General features: G+C 39.2%; 2 protein-coding genes across 2 annotated transcripts in view; one reads left to right on the forward strand and one right to left on the reverse strand.

Annotated features, from left to right (window-relative positions):
- The window catches only part of stx8 (syntaxin 8), a 40961-nt gene extending 23317 nt beyond the window's left edge, over positions 1-17644 (reverse strand). Inside the window, exons 1-6 of the mRNA XM_035660240.1 lie at positions 17521-17644; positions 16652-16751; positions 16452-16546; positions 16079-16189; positions 13021-13154; positions 12000-12092 (exon numbers count right to left, since the gene is read on the reverse strand). Of these exons, the coding sequence (XP_035516133.1) occupies positions 12000-12092; positions 13021-13154; positions 16079-16189; positions 16452-16546; positions 16652-16751; positions 17521-17537 (550 nt within the window). The 5' untranslated portion in view covers positions 17538-17644. The remainder of the gene's footprint in view (positions 1-11999; positions 12093-13020; positions 13155-16078; positions 16190-16451; positions 16547-16651; positions 16752-17520) is intronic.
- A 1544-nt stretch (positions 17645-19188) lies between these two features.
- Positions 19189-24748, forward strand: LOC118327268 (TBC1 domain family member 24-like). Its single transcript, XM_035660562.1, has 11 exons — positions 19189-19429; positions 19612-19820; positions 19930-20191; positions 20345-20461; positions 20821-21237; positions 21346-21585; positions 21784-21939; positions 22662-22725; positions 22843-22941; positions 23056-23389; positions 23495-24748. Exons 1-11 carry the CDS (start codon positions 19224-19226, stop codon positions 23668-23670), a joined length of 2280 nt encoding a protein of 759 aa, XP_035516455.1. The 5' UTR covers positions 19189-19223; the 3' UTR covers positions 23671-24748.
- Positions 24749-24790: the final 42 nt, after the last annotated feature.

The following is a 24790-nucleotide window of genomic DNA, read 5'->3' on the forward strand; positions in this document are numbered from 1 at the left end:
GGCTGGCCAGTGGCCTCTGAGCTCCTCATGCAGATATAAATATGGCCTGTGTGCCAGTCTCAACCTGACAACATGTGCTGGACATGTGGTGTAGACTTTCAGTACAAACACAATGACCTCACACTCCGACAAGGCACTTACACTCTCAAACATACGCACTCATCTGTGTGCACACAGACACACACACACAGTGAGTGCAGACTGCTAAAGAACAGATGTGCACTTGCATACACACATAAACACCTTAAAAATGCCCAGCAGATGAAGGTGCAATCTTCCCCCTGTGCTTAAATGGGAACCACGTGCTGCCTTTGGGTTGAGGCAGACTTTGTAAAGTAAGTCCTTCCACTCATTATGTGGGATGACCCATGCTACCCTGAGGCTGAGGGGAACGCGAGGCAGCTCTCTGCTCGTCGGCCCTTTGAACGTGGCCTCCAAACCGGAGTGGTTAGCAATTACATAAACAGAGGAGGAGATTTGTTCCCGCTGTCACTTGCGTTAGCCAAAAGGAACCTGCCGGGCCAAGCCTGAGTCAGTCTAAGGTACCATTAAATGGCAGGGAATCCTTTGCCCAGAGCCAAAGGAACTGGCAGCTGAAATTGCAGAGGTTCCCAACCACCAATACCACCAACACATACGGCTAATGTGCCTCCCCTGGACAATCTGCCCGCAAAAGCTCTCCAGGGAAAAATTACAGCACAGTATCAACAAAAGTATGCCGTTAAATTGTACACATACCACACGAGCTAAGCAATCTCCCCCCAAAAAAACAACATAACAGCGGCTTGGCTGTGCAAACAAAATGCAGTTAAATCATAACATCCTTTTGAGCAGGTAATTCAGTAAGTTAATGCTGACTAGTGGACTGTGAAATATCCGTATAATGGCTGATACTTCATATCCTTCATGTATTTCCACACATTCAGTGTTACACAGTGATGGCCAATGGTAAAATTCTTCTCCCAATATCTCTTTTTCAGTAATAGTATATCTATATATATCTATATATATATATATATCTATATTATTGATCTAATATTATATATATATATATCTATATATAAAATATATATCTATAAATACTATTATTATATAACTATATATAATATTATATATAGATATTAGTATATATATATATATTAGATATAGATATATAATATATATAATATATATAAATAATTAAGATATATAGTAGAAAATAAATAGATAATAGATATATAGATATATAGTATATATAGTATATATAGTTCCATATCTATATTATAATATAGAAGTAATATATATAGGATAGTATAGATATATTTAGATATATATCTGTGCTTTGTTATCTTATCATATATAGATATAATATAGATATAGATAACTATATATATTATATATATATATATATATATATTATATATAAATATATAATATATATCCTATATATAAGATAGAATAGATAGATAGGATAGATACGATAGATACGATAGATAGATAGTATAGGCCCACCATTCCAACAAGCTGCTGCGTCGCCTAATGGCCTAAATGTCAATGTATGTAATGCATTTCCAATAACATGTGATGTATATTTTGTATATATCGCTACTTTGCTGGATCCAAGTGTGAGATACGGTGTAGATAGTAATGTAGTAAGAAAGTAGGAGTAGCTGAATAAAGTGACATTCAACATATTTGTGTGGTATAAGAATTGAAATTGATTGTCAAGCAAGTCTCATAACAAACATGTATTGGCAAGTAAAACCCTTCCAATGATTTTACTTCAGTGAGGCAGAAAATAAAATGACACGTAAAGATGGCAAGAAACCAAGCATCCTATTAATTAACTTTTTATTTTCATTAAAAGCCACAGCTGAAAGACTTGTAGAATAATAAATACAAGTTATGGTAAGAAATATTATCAAGTAAGTCATTGAACCTAGGCTGACGACTGAAATAATGCATCATAGTGTGGTCCAATAGCTAACCTTTTGTTCTTTAATAGATTAATATAATAGATATAAGATTAACGTAATAGATAATAGCAGATTGCAGAATATGTGGTCACAGTATTAGCATCACAGTAAAACCCATAAAGCCAGCTAAACCCCCTCTAATGTCCACTAAGACAGTATTAACAAGATGGATTACTCAAAGACATGGTAATAAGACCAATCCCTTCAAAGAACACACACAGCTAATTAAGTGTTTGTTTCCAAGTGTTGTGTCATCCTCTGCTTTAAAGATGGTGGTGGGAAAGCACCGGTGAAATCATAGCTCCCTAGATTTTTTTTTCCCCCCATCCTTATTAGTGTATGCGTTTTCAGGGATAATGCACAATTGATAGTTTGTGAAAAAGCTTGCGACTGCCAGTATGGTGGATGTGCGTGTTGTGGAGGATGGATGGAGTTGGGAGTGGAAGGGAAACAACCTCGCCTAGTCTCTGCACAGCCCTGTTGGTGGACATCTGGATGTGATCCGGGTCTACAGATGAGCTGAGCAGGACTGACCACACCTCACATGCATCATACTGTATATTGGGCTTCTCTAGGTGTCTGCCTCCATTATATACACAATTACTGTGGTGTGTGAAGGTAAGGCCATTAAGAGAATTTCTGGGTTTAAAGGAGATCTCACAAATGTTTCACCTCTGTTGATACCCTAACCCACAGTCCCATTTCCTTCTTGGCGGCTGTCAAAAGATCAGTTATAAACTGTAGTGAGCTTGTTTTAATATTATTGAGGTAGTATTTTACATTTTAAAAACTGTAGTATTAAGTCTCGTGATTTTATTTGACTAGTCATGAAGTCGGGAGCTCTTAAAAATCTAAATCAAAGCTATCTTGTCCTTGAAAATTTGATAATTACACACAACAAACCTGTCTACTTCATTTGCTGACAAAATTATGCCACAAAACAGGCTGCATTCTTTGTTAGGAGTGCATTGGCACCAATGTTGTGCTAAACAGTCAATACTCGAGTTGAACAGCCTCAATTGAGAGAGTTCTCCTTAGCCATTTCAAGCTAAAAACACCCCCAAAGAAACATCAGCGCCCGCAAACATGCAGAGTCAGGATCATTTGATCCACTGAGCTGTGTGGTGGATAGGTCTTAATGTACTATAATATCCCTTACACAACAATACAGAGAAACATCCAGAAATGAGTCACCAAGGTCCATGAAATTGTGATTAACTTTGGTGCATTATTCTCAGATGCAATGACATCGACCACATTCCAATGTGCTTTATACCTTCTGTATATTTGCAACACAGTGTGCTTCAATCTGTCATCTATTGAGCTACCAATAACCCGAAATTACAAAAAAATACCACTTTCAAACTCTCTCAAGATGCCATCACCTGCTTGTTAAGATGCCGTTGATTTTATTGGTGCCATTAAATACGAAGAGATGCACATCATGTACGAGAATGTATTTCATATTTTGATGGACAGCTTAAAGAATCTTTATTGTTCCTTTGCTGCTCAATACGAGGAAGTTTTGCATCAATAATACTACACACGAGTTGTTTGAATGTGAAACTGGTACCAAAGCTGTTGAGCCTTTATCATTCCATTATCTGAAGGTTGTGTGTGTGTGTGAAAGTTGTGATTTCTGTCTTTATTGAGACATCCCACAGTTCACAGGGGTATGGAAATACAAACACATGATAACATTCAATATTTGGTTTATTGTAATACTGAATATTAAGATTTTAACCTTCCACACACATATAGTACCAGTGGCTGTGACTACTACAACTCTGCTCCATTCGGACACTGTTGCTAAATCAGGCCTAAAAGTACCGTTATCTCCACCATAACTCTCCTCTTCTACTGCCACACATCAATGGTCTTCTTCCTGCGGTCTGAGACTTTCTGCCACTGGCTTTTTAATGTGGGGCCTTTCCTGCTAAGCACTGTCACCACCACACATTTATTCCAGATGGATCAGGATAAATCAAAGCCACGATCCTTTAACATGGCTTGCAGCTTCTAGAGCAGAAAGCATTAAGGAGGGAAACCTCCTAAGGTGAAAGCCTCCTACATGCTAGCATCTATTAAAAGTAAGTTACATACAGAAATAATTCGTATTCTCTTTATGGTTGAGAGATAAATCTTAAACTGAAAACTTGTATATAATAGTTAGTACAGCCTGGAAATAAGACTTTCACATTCATATCAGTCACTAATTACACATTATATGATCATGAAGAAATTCCACATAGTGAAAGGGCCTAAGAATCAGTGCTGCACATTTGTCTGACATCCATATGAAACTCCAAAGAGAAGACATAAAACCAACCAGGGGCATAAGAAAGGTACAACAGGATATATTTCTAGACAGTATAGAAAACCGAAGTCTAAACCCACGCTTTCTGCGTGTTAAAAGGGGACATCAATCCACTGAGAAAAACAAAACAAGCCGTGATTGATGAAATGTCTTGAGATGTTTTTCCTTAGCGTCCCAAAATGTTAATTTCCTTGCTGTGCCTAAACTGGATTATTCATCACTTGGCGGTGGTTGATGTGACCCAAGTCCCTCCTGTCATTGTTAGCTCCCTCTTCTCCACAACTCTATCAGTGTGACACCAACAGGCCTTAGACAGAGATGGATGTCAGGATGGATAGATAGAGAAATAAGGACACAAGGACTCATGATTGATTGTACCCCGGTTAGGATGTGTAGCACAAGAGTTTGGCCTGGTAACTTGTGGTGCATCTTCATTTAGCCATCTATTGTTATTCCATCACACTGACGGATTGATATCTTGTGGGAATATTTATTTAAACCCTTTAAAACCACTTCTCCGCCACCATACAATCTTCAACAAGTAGAAATGTAGCAATTTGCTCTTTGTGATTACTGTTTCTAACTCTGTAGTGGCTGTGGGTTGTAGGAAATGTGGAGCAGGTTTGATTAAATATAGAATCTGATTAAAACTGTACATTGTACACTACATTAAAATCCACAAGATGTTCTATCTGGCAATATGCAAGAATTGTGACTAATAACATTTCTGTATGAGTCACAAATTGGAAACTTCTACTGATCCCATTTACCTGCTCAGAAAATCAATGAGAATCAAACTGACGGTTTTATATTTATATCTGTGAATCCAAGAAGGTGGAGAAAATATGGAGTCTGAGATAAGACTCTCTGAGGGGAAATGAAAAATAAAATAATATGCCCTACACACAGGGATTCTACAAAATAGGATGAAGGGACTTGAGTCTACAAATTCACTCAGCTCGGATACTGCCATTGGTGTTATAGATGAAAAAGCAGACACCAGAAAATTAAATGGAATGTAACATTCAAATCTATATATTTATACCTATATCACAGTATTTTGAAGATTCGCTTGTTTCCTTTTCATACCAGTATTTGATACTTTTTGAGCTCTTGGTTTGACAAAACAAGCATAATTGTAAAGCGCCAGATTTGTCATTAGTTTTTGGAATATTTAGATTTTAGAATAAATGATTACTTAATTTTTACAAACATAAAAATAAATCCTCTACTTGTCAGTTATGTAAATTCACTAACAGAGAGATTTGGCATATATATTAAGGCAAACAAAAATCCTAAATGAGTTATTCTCCGAGGCATTTTGAGGGCAGCCTAAAGTTGCCATTTTTCTTATGAAACCAAAGAATATTATGGTGTGGGTGGGTTATCCCTCCATAATTTCTAGTTCTCAATAAGTCACAAAGTCAAGCACCAGTCAGCCAATCTGGTGGTCACACGAAATCTTTTGCGGCTCATTGCAAGCCCGACATTTCTCTGATGACAACACTCTTTTGAACATCACATCACAACTTTCTGCATTTCTATGCCGTCTGGAAAACACTACTCACTACTACCAGCCTCATTTCCAAACGGAGCGAATCAAACAAAGAATAAATCAATCTACAACTCTAACCACACTGACTTTCTGCAGAGTGCCATCATTAGCATGGTTTATTTGCTCACCGAGCTGTTTCTAAAAGCAGACGCAGGCAGGGGTCTGAGTTCTCTGGGGGCCGCTGCTGATGTCACTGCGCTGCAGCAGTTAGTGTGAGCTCGGTATTAAGTGCCTCTCTCCTCTCACTCTACTGTTTATTTGGAAGTCATTAGTGCTGTCCAATTTGGGCCCTCGGCTGAAGCAAAATCAGTGATCTGATTATTAGCCAGAGGAGCAAAGGCTATTCTGTTTCTTTACCGTCTGCCTTACCAATAGAGAGGACACTTAAGTAACACAAGTAACACACACCTTAAGAATATTCAGGCTGGGTGACAACGTGCTATAAAAACACTCCCGTTAGCAAAAATGTCACAAACTGAGTCACTGCAACGACAAAGTGTTCTGTTTAGGGGGCCAAGAATGCCACATTAAATCCCTAAATGGAAAGTACAAATAAATAAATAACTCATAATTACAAAAGTTGCAGAAGAAGTCAGAGGCTCCCATTAGCAGTGCCAGGGCAACATTTTGAATTCCTTATAAAGAAACACGCAATATTTTCCTTTGCTTATGTTGGTTACACAGACCTATTACATTTATACAGAGACTGGTAAAAACAACCTTCCTAGCTGCTTTACGCTGACACTACTTTGCAATATGCATGCATCATCCTCTGTATCAAGTATCAAGATGCAACTGACATCGCTTTCATATGGAGATTAAGCCATACTGCAGTAACCTCTGGTTGCACAACTGTTACTGCATCACATTTCCCATATACCAAAATGTAATAAAAAATCCATCTATCTACCTTGTCTGAGTGCATTTACTGTGAATAAAGGTTTGAGGTCCCAGAATTCAGAATTTATATGACAAGATTCCTAAGAAGAGAGTAATTGTACATATTATTTCTTATAATATATCTTTTCAGTATTTACAGTGTTTTGTCCATTTATGATATAAATTTAATCTGTGCTAAATTAATTTGGATAATAGCAAAAGGTAAGTGAGTGAGAGGAAAGAAAAGTTTGTTAAATAAGCAAAGAGTTGCACACAACACAAGATTCAACCTGGACGAAGCTGCTACTGTGTCATGCAAAAGAAGACTTTTCTGGTCTCCAAGTTTCAGACAAAACAAGAGCGCACATGTGGTCAGACCTGTTGCAGTGCCTAAAAGAAAACATGTCTTGCATCTATCTAAAATTTGTTCCAGAAGGTCTCAAATCCAAATGGGGGTCTGTTTCTCTCCAGCCCCGGATATACTGTGCACGTTGTGGTTATTATTGTGTTCTCAGTAAAGATATGAGTTGCCTAAGCAATACCAAGCAGCCCAAAGTATTATCAAAGAGAGGGGGGGAGAAAAAAAAAAAATGGAACAGGACACGAAAAGGCCATGGGTTTGGTAGTTAATACGAGAACACATCTGCTAGAGCTGTCAGAGGTCTGAGGTCTATTCAAAATTGGGTCTGGAGGACAAATATACAGAACAAATGGCAGTCACTTGATTCATTTGAATGGTTTATGTGTGGTGAACTCTGAGGAGCAGATTTTGTTTAGCTGGAAACTCCTGCTAAACTTCAAACATGCAGAGAGGTGGTGGAAAATACATGAACTCATCATTCATTCACTTGATTGGACTAGCCTAAGCCTTATGTCAGTGAGGCCATAAGCACAGAGATACACCTGAAAAGGGATCCGCCCTTTGTTACTGTGTCTCAATCTCTGTCCACATCACATGGATTTCAGTCACACCAACTGCAGGCAGGAGCTTTTCCAGTACACGGCGTATGTCATAGCTGCAATATCCCACAACCAGTCAAATCCAATTCAGAAGTAGTGCCGAAAAATCTGACAAATGTGACAGCCTACTTTTACCGCCTCTTTCAAAAAGGGAGAATTTTAACAAGCCAGCCCCCGTCTGTCACTCACACATACAAGACACTGACATGGATTGATGTCATTGTTCCAGGCCACAATCTGAGAAATATCAACACTAATAAAGTGAAATTAATGTTGATCTTTCTCAATGGGAAAGGAGACTACCGCTGATGCAAGCCATTTCAGTTGGTATACGCAGGACTATTTTCTGCAACATTTAATTTGGAAATGAAAATATACTAATCTTTGGTAACATCATGTTAGAAATATGAAAAAAAAACTTGACGACAGCACATCATTTAACTAATTTTAACACACTAACAATAATGATTGAATTTCGCTTTTTGTTATGACTGGCAAGTAAGATGGGAAAATCTTCAGTATGCAATGGATTAATGTTATGAGCCATAAAGCAGAGACTGAAATTGAGGTAATCTGTCTGCACACTCATTTCTACATTTCACTCCATTTTGAGCCAGTTAAGACCGAGAGCGGAGTAACTGAGGGCTTTGGGTTCATCTCTAAACCTCTGAAAAGGGTCGTCTTCCTTGCTGACCTCAGCCGGATTTGTTTCCCTGAAAAGGAAATGACTGCAACCCCCACTGCACTTGGGTCATGAGCTAGACTTGAGCAGCCAAACTACAAAGAGCTTAATCTATTTATAGGAAAACACGGCTACAGTACAGTGATCAGGGGTAAAAGGAACCCTACAAGACAGAAAGACAGTCGGACGCCAAGGTTACGCGCCAACTGTCAAGATCAACACAGAGCCTTGCCATTCCCCTGCTTTATAACTTAAATCTATTTTCCTTGCCTCTCCTAAAACATTAAACTATCCCCTTACTTTTTTAGATTGTCGATTTTGACATTTAATACAAGTAAGAAATGCAGCACCTACAAAACTGTCCCATACAATAATCTAAGTAATTTAAGTACAAGTCTAGAGGAAAAACATTCCAGTCATATTTTTTTTTTTGGAATGCAAAAAACCATGACACTCAACGTCAATGTGAGAACAAGCCGCACTTTAAATGCAGTACGAATCTATGCAGAGTTACTGCTATGATAACAAGGATACAAAACTCAAGAAAACAAAAGCTACATTCTATGCTGAAGAGAGCTAGAGTGAGGACTGCGTCTTTAGGGTGGCAAAGCCTGAAGACATACTGTACAACAGACAAGGCACAACACTGGCCTCATAAACATCCTTGAAATATAATATATATATATTTTATTTTGTAATAAATACCATAGCAGCAATACTACTGCTGTTAAGTCAGTTAAGAACTGGTAGCTTACCACTGACAATTGAGGTAGGCAGATAAAAAGGTATTCCTGAAGAGCAGCGGTTATGTGTTCTCTGAGATCTCGGTGTTATTGAGGATGAATCTGGTTTTCTGTACCAACTGACGGACCAACTGTTTGAAAAAAATCCAATTGTAGAACCCTGATTTGTTTTGGTTGTCTGAAGGTGAAATGTTGGGTAAGGGAATCTTTAAGGAGAAGATTTTTGTTTTAGTAGGATTAATAGAAAATGCATGGCAATTATAATTTGCTGTATCCAGCATGAAAAGACATTTTGGTCATGAAAATGTAATCTAATGAAATGTTTTCTTTTTTTTTAAACTTGTGGAACTGTACATTATGATTGTGGCCACCTTGGCTGATGTTGCTTTAGTGTCTTGTAAGACCATATGGACTGGGCACCATGGAATGGTGCAGGGCACACAGGATCAATCAATCAACTACACTGTAACTTGGTATGGCTAGTAGGAATAGGGAAAACATATTTTCAGTTTCTAATTGCCATTTTTTTATTTGATGATTTGTAAATGGCCCATAGTGAGTCCAGAATGTTTACCATCAGTATATTTGAGATTCAAAGCAGGTAAAACAACACTAAAAGTGCAGAGCTAAAACAACACACATAAGGCTGAAAGTGAAAACAACCATGGAGGATGATCATACTGTTCAACTGACACCACGCAGAGTTAAACACTGATGAAGAAGAACGGAAGCAACCTGTTGGTTTGCCTGCCCAACAAACTCTGAAGACAAAACTGTCGGATATATAGGGTTAGGGTATATAGGGTTAGGGTATATACGTATATCTCCCATTACTCAGCATGAGAAAATACAGAAGAGACACAGAGCGATGCAAGAAATGGAAAAGAAGTTATAAAATACAGGCCTGTTAAAAAGATGCAAAGGAGAACAGGAAGTGAGATGAAAGATGGAGGGGCAGCAAAGGTCTCACAAAAGAAAGAAACTCAGGTAGGTAAAGAAAAGCTGTGGAAAGCCAGAGCCCCATAGGCCCTGTGAATCACTGACTGGTGTCAGCAGGCCGTATAAAGCTGAAGCTCGGCCGTAAATTGTTGAGAGAGATCCAGGAGAGACTGTGAGCAGCTCGGACTGGTCCATGAGGAGATTCAATTTCTACACTTAAAACCGTCTGTAACCTGGTTACACTGCATGCTCCATGATTTTGTAATAAGCAGTAAGCAGTATATATATATATATATATATCTAAATATTATTATATCATAACATCATAATATATGATATGCTTTCCTTTAAAAAAACAAAAACTGAAAATGTGTGCTTGCGTTCTGGATTTCAACACATGGAGCTGATTATAATACCCACAGGTCGCATAAATATTTTTGGCCATTTCAGAAAAAACGAGTTTCCATCAAATGTATATTTAAGAGTCATGTGGGTCAAAATATGGAAGTAGTGACAAGCCATTGTTTCCAGGGCCAAAATCGCCTTCTCGTTTACTTGCAGTGGAAATGGTGTAATTCTCAGTTACAGCTCTCCCATCACCCATTCAGGTTCATATTATTGGAAACAATGGCATAAAGCTGAATAAACAAGAAGAAAAACATGCCAGTCGAAGCACTAGAGCAATCACCCATCTCTAGTTCAATAAGGTAACAGGAGAGCTTGCTAAAAAACAATCAGCTTTCCTTTCTTTCTCTTCCCTTCTCCCATCGGCGTCAACAAAACATCTGCCATTCTTTCCCAGCAGAAGGGAAGGTCGTTTGTTTCCACGCCGAGATCACTCGGTTATACAACTTCTGGGCTTGTTTGGGTACGACTGCTCAGACAGGATATTACAAGATAGTACAACGCCTTCTTTTCCCAACTGGAGGCTGGTCATCAGGGTAGAAACAGACAATAACTGCCTGTACTGGAGACAACTCCAGATAAACAGCACATTAGGGATCTCCTCTGAGGTTACAACAGAAATAAAGAAGATTCAAATCTATTCATTTTAATTGGTGTTAGACTCTTACAATTTGTTTTATAAAGTCTAACAATCCCTCTTTTGAGATTCAGGCTTTATCATTGTGTTTCTTTCTAGCTGTGCAACTCAGAACAGCAGCATTAACTATCCAACTAATTGCTGAAACCCAGACACGCTATTTTAAGTTGGCTTGCTGTGGAGAAAGAGATAAAGTCTACTTACTCTTACTGAAGTGCATGTGACAAACACACCAATCCCCCCCTACAAAAACATGACAGGAATACATGTGTGCATCCTCTTTGTAAGGCAACACTCTCAGGCCTTGGCCTATTAACTGCTACAGTCTACTGAGAGCGATGCATTAAAGGATCTAATTGTTCACCAGTTGACAGATGATCGTCCCAAAGTCTTATGTCTCAAGTGCCGCCTGTCTGAGCTTAAAAACAGTCTGCACTCTGTTCTGTATGGCACGTTCTACCTGTGATGGAAGCTATTTCTGCACTGATGAGAGGCATTTAGCCAGAAATAACTCAAAAGCACCATTATCTCTGAGCAGATCTGATTCCAGAACACAAAACTCTTACAGTTTTTGCAACGTATTAAAGTAGCATGAAGAGAGAGGTCACATTGCTCTGTGGGATGTGTGACAAAGGATACCTTGGTAGACATGGTTGTGACCTGAATGTGAGTTCAGTTGCTCTGACAATGGCAGTTTGAGGGTGTGTGTGTGTTGATATATGTGTGTGTGTGTGTGTGTGTGTTTGGTAGTCACTATGTCAGTGGTGTGGTGGTGTGAGGGAGTATCACTGTCCAGCAAGTTACATGAGGCAAGTCGTTCCATTGCAGAACAAGTATGTCTGATTGCTTTCACACTGCTGTGTGTAATGTGTCTGGAATTTTTGTTTTGACGAATACGTACAGACACACACGCAAATTAGACTTTACCATTCTGTTCGTCCAGCTCATTGCCAATCTCCTGGCCCATTATCTTCTGTCGGCTGATGACAGCTGCTAGTGCATCCAGGCCTGCATCCTGAGCTGTGAGAGGATGGAAAACTTTTATACACTTGAACATAAGACAAAGAAAAATACAGTAAGTAAATGCAAGACAACAATATGGAGGAGAAGTGCGCACAAGAATTTATGTAAAATTTTGCAGTGGGGTATGACGAAGAATAATAAAGTAATGCTGCAGTCCCATTTGGAAAAGCTTATTGTAAGAAGGGAGCAGTTAGAATACTGTACTTGTGCTATAATGACGCAACTATTTGGGAAATAGGAATGACAGGCTGTTGGGGTCCAGCTCAGCTCACAGTGCCACATGTGAGTCATTCAGTACTTTACCCCACTCAGCCTTATTCCTGTTATTATAACCGCAGCAGGCCAAGGTGCAGAGGAATAAGAGTGAAGCTGAAAAGAAGAGAAGAGAAAAGATTTGGCCTCTGTAGGTATCCAATTTTGACACACTCTCTACCACTGGAATTTTCTTTATGACCGCAGGTTCATACGCTCACCATTACCCAACTCCACCAGAAATCCCACAGGGGATGAGAAACCTCCATGTGGTTTGGTTTCACTGTCTTAACAGGAATCTCTGATCCTAAATTGACAATAACCAGAGCCGCAATGGAGACATAGCAATGAAGTGTCACATGGAGTCAGGTGAACTAACGTCTGGGTGTTCAAGTCATGTCAGAGCGATTCAGGAAACCGGAAAAAGAAAAAGGAAAAATTTGCAGTTTAGTCTCCGGCTCCCTCCATCCAAACGTTGAAGTGTTTCTGAGCAAGAAACTGAATCCTAAGTTGCTCCCAATGGTTAAGACAGCTCCTTATATGGCACCTCCCCTTGCATATGTGTGTGTGTGTGTGTTTGTGAATGGGTGAATGAGCGGTACACTGTAAAGTGCTTTGTCTGTTAAGTTATAAGACACTTCCATTTACTCTTTATTCAGTCATGTGTAATTACCTTCAATGATTCGTTGTTGCTGCTGTTTGATCTCTCCAAAGTTAAGCCCCCTGGTCTCCTCCGTTTCGTTGACCAGCCAGGGGTTGGCTGCAACACCATGACTCGTCCCTTCCCCTTCAGCCATCAAAATCGACCTTTGAAACATCATCACAACAATATTTACTTCATAAAATGTTTCTAATCAAAAAAATAAAATAAAATGTAAAATTGTTTTGGAGACCACGAAATTACTATTTTCTACCTGAATGCATTGCAGCAGCTGTTAAAGTATTGAAGACAAATTAGCCACCAGCGCACTACAACTGAAAGTACGTAGATATCAAAAGTGCCTTTTTTTGTCTTTCAATCACCATTCCAGACCACATCTAAAACACTCACCGCGCATCAGAGACTTTTAGCTATATAAGTAAACACAGCCGATACGCCTGGTTGGGACAGGCGTACAGTGCACATCTGTACAACTTTTACAGCAAACACATCTGTACAAGGCATGTTCCCTTTTCAATACTGTACTCTTTTGAACATTTAATGACAACAAAACTCTTCAGATCACAGAGAAAAGTATTTATTTACACATTTTGTCTTTTAAGCTATTTAAACGAAAAATACCAAATTAGCTTGTGCAGTGTGTAAACAGTGCAAGTTAATCTCTCACAGGACTGTGGACTGCTAGGGAGGCTTTGCCATGACAAAGTGACAGACCAGAGAGTACTCTGCACTATGCTGTGCTAAATACCGCTTTGTGGTTGAAAAGCTATTTTTTGGTTAATAGCTTAAAGCTGTGTTTCAGACCCCCCCCCACCCCCCGTGGCTGCCTTGCGGTGACGGGTTCAGAATCTCTGTGTAAGGCTGGATTTAACAATGTCTGTTGTAAGCAAGTCGTCTGTTGGTCAAGCTCAGGAAAAGTGACTGAGCCACATGGCGATCAGTGACTACGGAAATAATAATAATAATACTAGCATAGTGAACTATTCTATTTTTCTGGGGGTTTTGATGTTTGATTGTCAAGCTGTTTTTGAAGTGGTAAGTAAAACAATCTGAGAGCATTCACAATGCCGGTTATCTGAGGCTGATACCATCAGAGGAGCAGGTGAAACAAGGCATTCGGACTAATCTCTCTGACATGTTTGATCACTCTGAAACTGCGTGCCAGCCCTCCACTTCCTCCATGCAAGTGCCCAGTGTGTGAAGATCCAATTAACCAGTCGATGGGGAGCACCAAAATCAGTCAGGCACATCTTTTGCACTAGACTGCCGCCATCGGGCCTGAGCACCCAGGTCCTGACTGAATGACTTAGACAGGCGAGATTTAACTAATTACAACCATTTCCAGTGCAATCAAATACAAAAGGAAAGGTTAGTGAATAATGGAGGAAAGGTGGATCTGAGGGGCAACGGGGTGAACTAAGCCTTCAAATGTAGGCGCCATGTCCTTCTTTTGCTTAGTCTGAAATGGAGATGCTTAGAATGTATTGTTTCAGGAATAGATTAAAGTCCCCTCTGTAACCTCTATTCCTTTTTTTTTCTACCCAAACTTCTCACAAAAAAAGAGCGGCTTAGATTATCCAAGCATGGCCAATCCACCCCCTCCCACATTCTGTACTCAGAGACCACACAGTGGGAATGGGTCCTACCCACAAATCCAAATTACCCACCACATATCACTATTAAAGTTAGGTCTCACTGAGCAAACTAAAAACCATACGACCACATGATTACAGTTTGCCAAGCTAGTTTATTGGCAAATGTCATTTGAGATTTTTTTTAAGAGCCTTTTATGTAATTGGGTGTGTGGTCTGTAAAAAGATGAAAGCCTGTGAAAAGCACCGCTAAGTAGATCAATCCCAAAACCAAAGCTTGTGAAAGATATCAGAGAAAGCCAGTCTCATATCAAGGCGTCAATAAAAGTCTAAATTCTACAGATCTGATGAAACACTGATGCGTAATTTCATTCTACTGTCATCTCAGTTACGCCTCATAAAAAAAACATGGCCAGAAAGTAGACATACTACACTGTACAGGAGTTTTTCTTTCTCCCATGACACCATTTCCTCTTCCTGTCCAAACAACTATCACCTGGGCCAGACCAGGTCAAACATTACACAAAGTAATGACTGCCTGCTGCCTAAGTTGACATGACATCAGATAATGAAGAGGAAATAAGCTTTGGCGTACAGCTCTTTGATTAGCCCCATAAATATGAGTTCTAAACTGTAAACTCATCCCTCCTGTCCTTGTCCATTAACACACACACAAACACACACACAAATGAGTGTATGTGTGTGTGTGTGTGTGCCCATTCAGGAGGTGCCAAATGTGTGATCAACAGTGCAAAGCGAGCAAATCTCCAAATGAAAAAGAATTGGCTATGAAGTTAGGCGCCCTGTCAAAATGTCAGACAGACAGACTTCCTTCCGAGTTATAGCCCAGGGAGAGGTCACGGCACATGGGTCATACCGGATGTACAACTTTCACAGGAAGTTAGTGACCAGTGACATCTCATCAAAGCAGAGAACAGAGCCTATGACCTCTCCGGTCGAGGACACAGACAATAGAATGAGGATTCATTATTTTAATTGGGCGTCCAGCACAAGATATAAAGAAAGATCACAAAAGGTGGCATGAGGAGGATGCTCCCTGAAGCATCATGGGGTGATGCTTGGTTTGGCCATTCTGACATTAACTGACAGTGACAGACAGGGTGGAGAAATATTCCAATATTTTCTTGAACTACTTAAGCAACAAGCCAGCTGTCACATATTATCTTTCAAACTGAAAGTGCTCTAAGAAAAGCACAACTGAAGACTAATTGAGGATAGACTATTTGAGGCAGCGACATGGCACAGTAGTTGGATACTAAATGATCTAGTAGTATGAATTTAAGTCAAGCACCACATTAATCATAAATATGTTATGACTCACCCAAACCTTTGAAAGATGGATGAAATCATCCTATTGTCAAAATGTAGTCCTTGTGTGATCCCATTCATGAGATTTGACTGACTTTCTTAACTTTTCCTCTCATTTGGGATGAAATTATTTGACTTGATTTTAATACCTGGAAGGTTCGGGCTCTGTGGTGTCTCCCTTGAAGGTGGCATTGAGCTGCTTCTCTCTGGTTAGCAGGTCATCAATAAGATTCTGCCTCCTATCAGCTTCTGACTGCATTCTGAAGAAGCCATGTTAAGGTCATGCAAAAGGTCAACATTACTTTAACCACCTTCAGTGATAGCGGACAGAGGACGTCCCAGACACTGGGTCAGTTTGGAATTAACCCATGAACACAGAACCCCTTCAGTAGTTACTTTTCAAAATACTCTAACTCCCTCTAAAGGAAGATAACTGCTACTGCAAGCAAAGGAAACTGCACAGCCAAAAATGTAATGCGCATCCCATGACTTCCATTGCCTGAAACATTCTCAAAAGGATACACACGCCGAGATGATGAGGCTCGCAACAACCCCTCTCTGAGCTGGGCAATATTCTGTTTGAGCTTCTGCAGCGATGCCCGTAGCGTCATGTTGATCTGAAAAGACAGAAGATGTTCACACCAGCTGACAACTAAAGAAACAAACTAATTCAGGAGACATTTGCAAGCAAAGCCAGTTAACTTGTGAATGGAACACCTTACCTTTGCAGGGTTCCCCCCTGTTCTCTGCTGCCTGTTTCGTTCATGAATGTTTTCTGCTATTTCCTGTGCCAAGCGACAAGTCGCATCATAATTCTGTAACCTACAGATCAATGAATGGGATAGAGATGTCATCATTACTGACTCACAACAAACACAACAGCCACAGATACACACAGAGCAACACAGAGACCCACTTTAAGTTAGGTGGTTAAAGTGGTAATTAATTACACAAAGGACTGCTCTGCAGATTTATACGGGTGAATACAATTGTCTTATCTGTTATTTAACTACAAAAATATAAGAACTGTATTTTAAGAATACCTTACAATACAGTAAATACTAGCTGGAGTTTAAGGTTGTTCAGCAAATAAACTACTGGGTGTCTGAAAAAGCTGAATGAACAGCCACTAAAGCTTGAGTGCCATAAATACTATCATTAGTGTTTAATACAGCGCTAATATGTTGTATTGTAGCATGTTTGTATTATTCAATTGGGCAAAACGTCAGAGATTGAGCTTAAGCTTTTCATTCATCATGTGACTTTAACATCGCCTTTTTCCTCTTTCGGTTCTGCTACAAACGTTCAAGCTGAATAGTAAATAGAGGAGTAATGCCTAAAAACGCTCCTTGGCCAGATCCAGGACCACTATGCTACATTTCCCCCACAAAGAGCTTGATGAGAATGCAAGGTATTGTATTTGGTTAACGTGAATGTTTAGCTATAGGTAAGAGCTAAGTTAGCTACTACGTTACTTTAGCTAGCAGGACACAGACAGAGTAACTTCACTTATTAAGGCTAGTAACGTTATTTCTTGTGAATAATGACACAGTTGAGCCAATTTATTGTAACCTTCGAACATATGACTTACCAGGGATCCTGAGACATTGCGATATAATGTAGCTATAAAGAGAAAATCTACTTAGTTTCCACCATCCGACAGTAATCACCAGCAAACTGGTTCTTGTTTGGGTGTGACGTCACTACGGCACACTGCGAGGGACAGCCGACTTCGCGGTTTTCAGTTATGCAGAAAAACCGGAATAAAAGGCTACTGAAAATGATTGTTTAATACATATGAGTTGTTGTTTTTATTATAATGAGCTTACTTCCTAAAATTTAAATGACTTTTGCTCATGTTTGTGGTCGTTGTCCCTACGATTTCCACCAAAGTGGAGGTAGCCTAAGTAAGTCAGCATGCATTGACTAAACATATCTAGTCTGATGCTTTTATGGGAGTAATCAGCACATTATATACAAATAAACGCCATGCTGATAAAAGAGGAGTGTTTTTAATACCGACCTAATATCCCACCTTTCAAATGAATACAGTCATCAAACATTAAATTCAACAGTTAAAACTGTTAGTGAACAAAACAAACACAAAATGAACAAAAAAATATGATCAGTAAAACTGAATCATAAAAATGAGTATGTTTACTATGAGTATTCACAATTTTACTTTCTTCAGGAAAATGAAGTGAAATACAAATGCCAGGACAAGGACATAGGGAGTGTGTGTTTCCCTTAGCGACAAAGATTCATATTTGGTTGGCAGTAAAGAATGAACAATATGGACATTAAGTGATTTTTCAGTCATTAGTCTTTTTTTTTAAGAGCCTCAGCTTAACAGAATACACAGAAAGTAAGAATATCCTGGTCAGTTTCTCACAGTCCTCACAGACTTTGTCACAGTGGGTCTCCATATGTGTTTTAACTGCTCTTTCATTACACTCAAAGCGCAAGTAGAAATTCATTTTTGTCCCATAGGCTGCAGCCTTCATGGAAATTGGCACGGAGGAACGACAGCATGCCTTCTCCACTCATGGGGCTAAGGAGTAACTCCATTACATGTGGAGCCCACATATGAGAGAAGTACTTGTAGAGGTTTTATGTTTCATAACCAAACAACAGTTGTGTTTGGATAAAAACATATATCTGTTGTGTAGAATAATAACCATTGGGAGACTTCTTGGAATAGACTCATTTGGCATTTTGATGCTACGCATGAAGCCTTTTCAGGGAAAAAAGACTATTCTACGTGATTACCCTCCTTTCTGATGACCTTATTCTGAAAAATCCAATTTTTTAACAGGTTAACCTGTAAAAAAACAACAACAAAAAAACATTTATATAACAAGCAGTTGGTTAATTGCAATGCCAATGAGCAATTTATTGTGGAAAGTGAGTGGGTGTATTTTATGTAATAATAAATAATGCTTAAATAGACTGCAGTGAGTAGAGCCATTTGAAGGACACTTGATCAAATGATGTGTCTAAAAAAAGTGCCTGTGTTTTGTCATGTGACCTAAAAAGTTTTATTCCTTGTTTGTGACTACTTATTTCTTAGAATGAGACACTGTATGTTTCCAAAGTTAAAACAGGAAAATCAAAGGATTTTTTTTTTCCACTTTCAATGACTGAAATGACCCCAAACAAGCCACACCACTATAGCTTACCTCACATGTACACAGCCCACAGACTTATATAAAGCCCTGATCCTCAGAACGTGCAGCTAGTCGCAGGAGAGGTGTTACCTTCCAACTTGCATTTCTTTGAAGAATAAGACTTGACATGATTGATGTTTCAAGAACACCAGAGTTTTCCAATTGTGGAAACATGAATTCAATCTCGATGTGTACTTCCTCTGATCAGGACCTGGGTTCTATGTCAGCAGGCAGAAGCAGGCAGAGGTCTCATTCCTATTATAGCGCAGAGGATTGTATGAACTATGGTGTGCAGACACAGACAGAGGAAACCTATCTAAGACCTCGTTCCAGGTATGTTTTCACATTCAACTTAAAAATCTGTGCTGTTTTGTTGTAATGTGGCATGTGTAGTTATATTCCTCTGGATTTGTGTTTTAATGTTATGGCAAAATTGATAAGGCATAACAAAAAGAGGCATAATTGTTACTAAATACACAATACACAATACTAAATACTGAATCAACTGCTCACAGGTCCTTTTACAGTTTTGAGACATCAGAGCCTAAATCTGCCTATGATGTGGAAAACTCCACAAGGTCCAGTCCACTGAGTCCCAGCTCGCTACTCCAGTATCAAGTGAACAAAAAGGAAAAGAAAGAAGGGAAAGAGGCTGGTGCTCAAGGCACCACAAAAAATTCTAAGTCTAAACCAACGAAGCGCTCACCATCAAGAGAACTTAATGGTACTGAAATAATGTTTCTATAATAGCATTTTTCTACTCTCAAAAAGGGTATAAGTTTAGAAAATTTGAGTCAATTTGCATTAAATGTATGTATGCATATTTTGCTCAGGCAGTAAAGGCAGTCTGAAGTCAGTGTCTATGATGACCATCTCTGAGTCGGACAACTGGGAAATTTGCTCGAGCTCTGGGATGAAGTATGGACAGTTCGTGGACTGGGAGAAGATTGACCCCGAGGCCGCAAAACGATACCAGCAGATCCTGAAGAGTGATCACCAGCAGCTGAAAACGAAGGGCCGAGAAGGGTTCTGGGCCATGCCCCACACACTAAGGGCCAAGGCTTATTATCACATCATCCACAGCATCAATTCCAGGTTAAGATTTTCACGCTGAATAATACAAATTCCAGGTTTTAAAAATATATTCTCTGTCACAAGGACAAGCTGTGTACTTGGGAACTGATATGACCTTTGCAAAATAATCACCTAGCCAAATGATCTGACTGTGGACTGATGTTATATCTGCAGTGGGTCTGTCACTCCAGACAGAGATGTCTACTATGAACTGGCCAAGCAGCTCTTTGGGGAACAGAAAATCAGCACCCACCCTGTCCCAGAGTACATGGAGGCAGGAGAAATACCCAGGTACTTCCATGGGTTAATACTGGTTCATATATGACAGACATGTTGTTATGCTGTAGAAATTGAAAACATGTTGAACACAGTAGATTTGCATGGGAGACTATGTTTTATTTGGTTAATTTTTACTTTATTGGCTAAAGTCTGGTGGTTTGGTGGTCCAATTTTTGGAAAATGTCTTGGTCAAAGTGATTCATGATTAAAAAAAAAAGCCACAGCAATGCTTTAAGTGTTGAACTGTCACATTCTTTGTTGTATTCCCAATTTATTCCCAGAGTGGAGCTTTAAAAAAAAATATAAAATGTATTATTGTACTTGTCTGGAATAAGACCAAGTGAGTTGTTGCTTGTTCTCTTCTTATCCAGATATTGTCTCAACAAAGCAGGCTTGAATTCTGTGAAAAAGATCCTCCTTTGCCTCGGCAAATACTTCGTGGACATGAACTTTTGCCCCATCCTTCCTGAACTGGTCTCCCTCATTCTTCACTTCAGCGAGGATGAAGCTGAGTGTTTCCACAGTGTGTCCCGACTTATCTGCTACAACGACCCCAACAAGCGTTACATCGATCAGACCTTCCTCACCTACCGCGCTTCCTGCATGACCTTTGGAGACCTTGCTAACAGGTGTTGCAGAGGCATCCGTAAGCTGATTGCCAGCTCTCACCAGAACCTCTTTGAGTTTTACTCTGACTGGATCATGTGGATATTTGCGGACCTTCCGTTCACATATGCCATCAGAGTGCTGGATGTCTACCTTTTGGAGGGCTACAAGGTCCTCTACAGGTTTGTTGCTGCTGCATTGTCACATGTAAACAAAATCCTTTAATATGAGTGTTTGATTTCTCATGACTTAACAGGACATAAGTATAAAGTACAATAATTGCTTTGTAGGGTGGCATTGGCTTTGCTCAGCCTCTATAAAGTATCGGTGTCGTCTCGAGTGGCAGACGTGGAAGACTTCAGAACTGATATGAAGAGTTTCGTGCAGAACGTGGCTCGCCACTGCGCAGTTGAGAAGCTCCTGGAGAAGGCCTTTATGATTCCGATGGCCACACGGAGAGAGCTCAACCTCCTGTTCAATGCCAACAAGGACTCCCTCATGCAAAAAGGTGTCAGCATACACCAGAAGAGGTTAGTACAGAAACTGAACAGCCAGTGAGAGGCATGAAACGTGTTTAAAATAGAAGAAAAGGAAACTTTGTAAAGCATGTGGTGTACAGGTTCCAAATAGTCTGGCTATATGTAGTTATTCATGCTGGAAAAAAACTGTTCACATTTATATTATTTCAATTTCATATTCTAATACTAGTTATTTTTATGTGCCTAAAGACAGTCGGTTGAGACGGTGGATTTTACCAACTTCACCTCCACTGTTGTGACAGGGACTGGGATGAGAGTCGTCTGGGCCTGGATACCTGAGCGCTTTGCCCTTTTCAGTCCCATTAGGCTGTTTAACACAGCTGAACATGGGAGAAGCCTTGCCTCGTGAGTAACCTTTGTTCACTACTTTAATTCCATTGAAAAACCATCTGGGAGACAGTAAACAAATGTGTTGTAACTTCACTGGCATGAATTATGTATACAAGTGTTTCTTTAATATATCAAAAGCCTCCTTTTCTTTCAATTTTGTGTCTTCATGCCTGAAGTATTAAATGAGGCCAGGTCATTATGGATCAATAACTGCTGAACACCACGTCCCAGCTGTGAAAAACATTCTCCAGTCTAGTTACATAACAGACAAAGGTGGTGTGTTTTCACTATAAACATGTTTGCTGTGAGTGTGAAAGTCAAGTGACTTACAGTTCAGTAAGTGGTGGCAAATGTTGTTTATGTAGAAAAATACCTCAAGCTGAAACTATGAATTCCTAACTGTTAAACACTTTAACTGTATTTTAGTTTAGATTTCATTTAATATACAGGAAGTATAACATTAGTGATTCCTGTGTCTGTTTTTTCTCTTGACTTCATTCCATCTTGAATAAAACAAAGCTCTTAAATGAGTTTGACTTTGACATGGAAAGATATTTTAATTGTTAAAGCTGTGATCTTGTCTCTGAACAAGATACAAAATGTTTTCTTCTAATAATATACAGTGCAGATAGGCTTAGTAGTATATTCATTTACGGGCTAGGTTTAGTCACCAGTGATAATGTCTGGTTGTGTAGGGCAGTTTATGGGATATTATGTTTTTTTTTTCTCTTATATAGATTCTATTCACATGTGGAGGGACACGAACCAACAGTCCTGATTATTAAAACTGTGGATGAAGAGGTAACATCAGATAACATAAAGAATACTTTGAATAATTTTGTTTTTCTTTTCCTTTTGATTAAACCTTAAATTTGAAGCTTAGATGTCTTCAATAATTCGTATTTCTTATTTCTTCAGGTCTTTGGTGCCTTCCTGTCAACAGATATGATAGAAAGGAGAAAGCATGACTCTGAGGGACTCACATATTTTGGAACTGGGGAATGTTTTGTGTTTACGGTGAGACATATTCCGGTTTTCTTTTCAGTCAAAAAAGTCCCTCATATTGTGTGTATTGTGTACCTTTATTAGTATTTGCTGGAATGCCTCTTAAACTGTCAAACACTCTTTCAGCTTCGTCCCAGCATGGAGCGCTACCAGCAGGCTATGGTCAATATCATGACCAGAAGAGCTTCCCCTCAGCACAGTGGAGCCAGTAATGACGCCTCCTCCGAGGTCTCCAGCAGCGACTGCTCCCCCCTCAGCTCCCCCCTTAGCTCCCCTCTTAGCTCCCCCACAGCAATCACAACTTTTACCTGTCCTGCTGGAACCCCCCAGGACCCCAGCTATTTGACAATCCCCTTCACCGCCCCATTGGAGGAACCCATTAATGCCAAAGAGCCAAAGAGACCCAAAGAACAAGAAGCCTCCATGTTCATAGCGGGCAGTGACAGTCAGCTCATTATTGGTATGTCAGTAGAACATATTGTTAGAAGATTAGAGTGGGTTTTGTCAACATGTCAGCTGACAGGCGGATTGTTAATGCAGCGCTGATGTATGTATCCTCTCTTAGGTGGCGATGGGGGTCACGCACTCTGCCTACAGGAAGACCTAGAGGGAGGATACTCAGAGCCTTGTGACACATTCAAGAGCAACCAACTCTGCAAGGGACATTTCAAGATCCATTCTCTGGAAGTGTGGGGCATCCAGAACTCTATTTCCTTTTCTCACAGTTTTCCCTCTCAGTGAAATAACAGGAGAGCAACCTTGTAACATTGCATCTTTTGGTAAACACTGAACCTTGTTGATGCTGTTTCATTGTACTTCATTTGTATGTAAATTTTAAATATTTATTTCAAGTTTTATATTCAGGTTTATTTGTATATACTTATATCGCAAACATTGTCTTACTGGACTTTACAAGCCAACAAATAGTGGTTCCCATTTCAGCGAAGCTCTATACAAATAGACTGAAAATCCCCACAAAGAAAACCCTTAGCATCTTATCACAGAAAGGAGGATGAGACATGCCAGTGACTAGAGCAATCGTAATGCAATGCAATTTGCAGTAATTCATCTAGGAGGATTAGGTTGAGGGTGTTGTGTGGGCACTGAGCTTCATATATTCATCAAATCTATATCAATCACTGAATATTTATTCATTCCAGTCAAAGGTTCATATTTAACCATCAGGCCTGATTGTAACCTAGAACCACATTGCAGCAGCAGAAAAATTACAATTCAGGTTTTACCTCCTGTTCAGTCTATTGATTATACTTTGTTTTGTAGACACAATCAGTTGGAATAACTGGACTTTTCTGGGTACTTCTACATAGTTTTTTTCTTATTATTTTGTAGTTTATCTGCATTTGAGACACAATTAAACGCCATGCACTTTTATAATGCAATTATCAGTTGATTGTATTCAGTGTCTAATAACTTATTCACATATGTGAGCCTATTATCATATTTATATTCATATGTAATGGGGTAAAAAAAAATGAGTTTCAGACTGAAAATAAATATTTTTACTTTACTTTACTTTTTACTTTACCTCTGAGATCAAAATCTTGAAATTGACAACATATGTATGGTATTATTAATAAGGTGTGTGAGCCTGTAAATATGTATAGCCTAGTCTCCAGGCATGTGTGTGTGTGTTTGCTGTTAAAATAGTCTGACAGTAATTAATATCTTACATACTCTATACTCGTCATTGTACGGAAGCCGAGAACGGCCATGGATTTTTATTTTTATTTTTATGCACTGTTATATCGTGATAACGAATTAATTAATAATGTGTTCGTCTTGACTTTAAACTAATGGTAAGTGGTAGTTTAGAGTCAAGACGAACACATTATTAAATTAA

Source organism: Morone saxatilis, unplaced genomic scaffold, assembly GCF_004916995.1.
Source record: "Morone saxatilis isolate NCDOM2014 unplaced genomic scaffold, NCSU_SB_2.0 Contig17, whole genome shotgun sequence".
NCBI lineage: Eukaryota > Metazoa > Chordata > Actinopteri > Moronidae > Morone > Morone saxatilis.

What these genes read in the sequence shown, in the direction of transcription:
- LOC118327268 (XM_035660562.1), top strand. Translation starts at nt 19,224, where the DNA reads ATGATTGATGTTTCAAGAACACCAGAGTTTTCCAATTGTGGAAACATG. An exon ending in ACCATCAAGAGAACTTAATG is followed by an intron (nt 19,821 to 19,929) that starts GTACTGAAATAA and finishes TATTTTGCTCAG; the next exon opens with GCAGTAAAGGCAGTCTGAAG. An exon ending in GGCTACAAGGTCCTCTACAG is followed by an intron (nt 21,238 to 21,345) that starts GTTTGTTGCTGC and finishes ATTGCTTTGTAG; the next exon opens with GGTGGCATTGGCTTTGCTCA.